The following is a 4,393-nucleotide window of genomic DNA, read 5'->3' as shown; positions in this document are numbered from 1 at the left end:
GTTAGCGCTGTATAGGAGTTCTCCTTAGCGGGGGCCATAAGCGCCGAATAGGAGCTCTCCTCCTTCCACACTTTGTGCAACAACAACGTATTAACCTATAACATCTATATGAGCCGGCGATGGCCCAGTCCAATACACATTTAGAAACAATATTATGTATATGAATTAAAAAAAATATTTTATTAAAATCAGTTCAAAATTTAAAAAATGTTTGTGTATTTAAATAAAAGGAGAATCAATTTGTAATCTTTGAATCGGTCAATGCACTTGGCTATAAAAAGATAGTAGCATGTACTCCATGAAAACTTCAAGGGACTTGTATGCGTCAACTGAATGTGGTCCATCATTGGTCAAAGTCATACACTATTGTGTTAGTATGATTTCATAGCGGTTCGTTGAAGCCGATATAAGACTTTGTTTAGACTATTTTGATGATATAGTGGTAATGTGTATAGTGCATGACTCATATGTGTGATAGATAGTTACTCTATTAGGTACCCAACGTCAGACATAGCCTAGCACTGATAGGTCATGGTTCCTTCTTCTCTATAAAATAATCCAAGATTTTCAGTCCCTTAAAAGTATCCAAACATTTCTCTGAGACTACCCACAGTGGGAGTAACATAGGTAGTAACATCACACATATCTAGATAAAATAGATGATGTGGCAAGCAATAAATGAAGAAAGAGATGCATGTAGTAACATAGCTAGTTACTACTACTATGAGTAACATCACACATATCAAGGCAAGATGAATCTATAGCCCAATAAATAAAGTGTTACATATTACCACACATATGTTACTCGCAGAGTAGTAACATGGGCATGTTACTACTCTATGTTACTACCCATTGTGGCTAGTCTTACGTCTCCTCGATGTTTCCTGGTAGGCACATGACTGTACTTTGCCAGCAGATCGATGGCGACTGCAATAATGGGTAGTGTACAATCCGCAAGGCGAGGTAGATGAGTCATGAGTGCACGAACAATGTTCAAATAATGGAATTCTAGTCAAAGTCAAAGAACAGTAGACGTGTACCCAGCTGGCATATGGTCATACTTGAATACTTTTCTTGTCGAACAATAGTATCAACCCAAGAAGGCATATATAGCAAGAAAGATCAAAACTCAAAAGCTCACGTTAAGCTACCTTACGTGTAAACTAAGCTGAGACCGGCCTAATTGAGCTGGTCGCTCGACACCAGGCAGCTAGGAATGGCCGGAGGAGGAGACGAGCTGAAGCTGCTGGGGACGTGGGCGAGCCCGCACGTCTTGCGAGTGCGACTCGCGCTCCATCAGAAGGACTTGAGCTACGAGCGACGAGCTGCTCCTCAACAGTAAGCTGCCGGTGCTGATCCACGGCGGCATAAGCATGTCGCATGTGTGATCGTCATTCGTTTGATTTCTCTTCGACTTCATATATGCTTTGCCACTTCTGGTTCTGTTATAACTTGTGTCGTGTGCATGTGCAGCTTGTCAAGGCGATGGAGAAGGCGACATGGAGCGTAACGTGCAGGGAGAAGGCAGAGGTGAAGGCCCGGGTGGGGGCCGCTATGGAGACGCTAGAAGGAGCTTTGAGAGAGTGCTCCAAGCCCTCCTATGGAGGCGATAGCCCCGGATATGTGGATGTGGTGCTCGGTGGCCTTCTTCCATGGCTGTGCGTCACCGATAAGAGACAACCCAGCGTGAAGACCTTCGACCCTATCACCACGCCGCTCCTACTAGTGTGGCAGGACCGCTTCTGTTCGTTGAAAAAGGTTCAGGGACTCATGCTAGATGTGGGCGAGCTGGTCGACTTAGCCATGCAGATGCCTACTCACTGCTCGCGTGAATCCCTGCAAGTTATTTTAATTTTGTCTTCACTTCTTTGGCAAATTGCGACTTCATGTAGTAGTTGATTTCAGGTGACGAAAGAGGGGAGCTGTATGGTGATTCCTTTTGTTCTGACTTCCACTGCCTAGTGTTGAGAATGTTACCGTATCGGTGTTGCTATATTTTGAAAGGTGCTGTCTTGGTGAGCAAGACAGATACATATGTTGTTTTTCCGTCTATGCTCTTTCGATGAAAGGTGGTCATACTGCAGCTCATGGGATTGTCATGCATTAGCCACTGTGAGGAAAGTTTTTTGGTTTTCTGAGCCATTCGCCCTCAGCTTGTTGAGGGTCACTTGAATAAAATTTGATTGTGTTCATCATGGTTGGCAGGATACACAGACCGGAAGGATGGCACTTCCTAGAAAGAACTGGATGTCATTGTTGCCTTTTTTTGCCAGTGGAACATACAACTCATGTGGAGAAAATGTAGCTTGCCCACAGAGAAATATTTTGACACCTGAAAAATGAAATATTAGTTTTTTTTAGATGACAATGTAGGTTCTGACCCATGTTTTGTCTTGGATGTTGATACTATGATGAAAGACACGCGGAAAGTAGATGAGAAATAAACAATAGACGTTACTGATTTAGCCAGGCTATGGATCAGATAAGGTTACCTGTAATGGGAGTATCATAACTAGTAGTATCATGCATGCCAACTAGCATTATTTATGAGGTGACGTAGAATTAAATGAAGAAAGAGAGGGTTGAGTATCATTTCAAGAATGCCAAGAACAGCTGTATGATTTTTCTGGCAAATCCAGATCATCATTCTTGACGGGGGGGTCTTAGAGGCCGTTTTTTTGTAACATAACCAAGGCATTTTCGGTCTCTGAGTTCAACAACTCACTGACCGAAGATGCCACCTCATGACCGTAATTACCTAAAGACACCACCAGATCTCGATGGTTTCATCTTTCTGGACAATTTCACCTTCTGAAAATTAAAAGAAAGAATCAACCCTTTTATTATAATAAGCTCCCATGTTTCTTTATAATGCTCCTCATCTCTGCATTGACGATGCACACAACAAAACTCTATTCAAAATAAATGTCCAACACAAGGCGCGGCAATCCTGTTATGTGTCGCCATACTCCTCTTTATTTGAAGTTATTCGGTAAATATGGATGGGCGCGGCAACGCGCTCATCAATGTACTAGTAATGTTTAAGGTGTCAGGGCCACACGGCTTGTAGAGGGTAAGAAAATACCATGTGATGACTAACACAGGGACTCCCGTCACCAGCACCCTGACCATACTACTCTTGAAACCTTTCACGAAAACATAGAGAAGAAACAGCGTGGGCATAGATCCGGTCACGAAGTCCATGCCTTCTAGGGCATAGCAACCCCAATACGGTAATGCGCCTGGAGCCAACCAGTGAAGGCGAGAACAAGGGTTTCCGTCCTGGGGATCTCCTTTGCCCTCGGCTCGACCCAACCAAGTGAGATAGGACGCCACCATTTGCAGAAGAACCACAAAAACATATAGGTAAACGACGAGGCCCCATCGACCAGAGTGGCGAGCCGACATCATGGGCATGGCAAAATCGACCAGCGTGCCCACGTCTGGCATGACCACTTGGACTGCTTTCAGTGCATCAAAGCGGCATGCCCACATGGCAAGGAGAGGCGTGATGGCAGGGTCGTCGAAGGTCTTGACACCTTGCATCGTGTCAGTCGCGCGCACCCACCCAAGAAGACTACCGAGCACGACATCCACATATCCGACATTGCTGCCTCCAAAGAAGGGCTTGGAGCACTCTCTCATAGCTCCCTCTAGGGTCTCCACGGCTGAGGCGACCTGGTTCTTCCCCTCGGCCTTCTCCCCGTCTGTTTTGCCCCATGCCGCCTTGTGCATCGCCTTCACGAGCTGCACATACACAGGGTACAAGCTATAATAACTCCACCGTAGTGTATAATTACCATAAAAGAAACTCAAAGCATACGAAGATGACGAATTTAATTAAAGTCGATCAATCATGCGTGTAGAATGTTTTGAACTCCTGTGCGGTTGATGATGAGGTTAGTAAAAAAAACTTCAATCATTCTAGAAAAAATAGCACAATACCGTGTCATCGATAAAGTCAGCCCAGTAACGAGCCACAACACGCTCGGAGTGGTCGTCGGGAAGGAGGGAGGGGCTGGCGCCAGCGAAGGCCTCGTCGATGTACTGTATTATGCTCAACGACGTCCCACGGATAGGCTTGCCGCCATGGATCAGCACCGGCAGCTTACTGTTGAGGAGCAGCTGCTCGCTCTTGTTGTTCTTGAGGCCTTGCTCCCCCTCCATCTCCACGAACTCGTAGCTCAGGCCCTTAAGGCGGAGCGCGAGCTGCACTCGCAGGACGTGAGGGCTCGCCCACATGCCAACCAGCGTCAGGTTGTCTCCTCCGGCCATTTCAATCAACTCAAACTTTGCACGTACGCTGGCTAGCTCTGTGTGTTTTTTCCCTTGTTGGTGTTGGGTTGTTTGTTTGATGGGTAGAAGGAGAAGTGTGTATTTGTAGAGTTGTAGA

The 4,393-nt window shown here is 45.7% G+C and overlaps 1 protein-coding gene across 1 annotated transcript; it reads right to left on the bottom strand.

Moving 5' to 3' along the window:
- Positions 1-2,880: 2,880 nt before the first annotated feature.
- On the bottom strand, positions 2,881-4,393 carry LOC123050547 (probable glutathione S-transferase GSTU6). Its single transcript, XM_044473323.1, has 2 exons — positions 3,946-4,393; positions 2,881-3,747 (listed from the first exon to the last, which is right to left on the bottom strand). The coding sequence occupies exons 1-2, from the start codon at positions 4,273-4,275 to the stop codon at positions 2,986-2,988; spliced, it is 1,092 nt and encodes a 363-aa protein (XP_044329258.1). The 5' UTR covers positions 4,276-4,393; the 3' UTR covers positions 2,881-2,985.

The sequence above is a fragment of the Triticum aestivum genome, chromosome 2D (assembly GCF_018294505.1).
Source record: "Triticum aestivum cultivar Chinese Spring chromosome 2D, IWGSC CS RefSeq v2.1, whole genome shotgun sequence".
NCBI classification, from domain to species: domain Eukaryota; kingdom Viridiplantae; phylum Streptophyta; class Magnoliopsida; order Poales; family Poaceae; genus Triticum; species Triticum aestivum.
This window is presented reverse-complemented; position numbering and strand designations above follow the sequence as displayed.

Bases quoted from the DNA above. Each gene is read 5' to 3' on its own strand.
- LOC123050547 (XM_044473323.1), bottom strand. From the start codon at position 4,275: ATGGCCGGAGGAGACAACCTGACGCTGGTTGGCATGTGGGCGAGCCCT. The intron at 3,748-3,945 runs GTATTGTGCTAT...GTGTATGTGCAG, and splicing joins CTGACTTTATCGATGACACG to CTCGTGAAGGCGATGCACAA.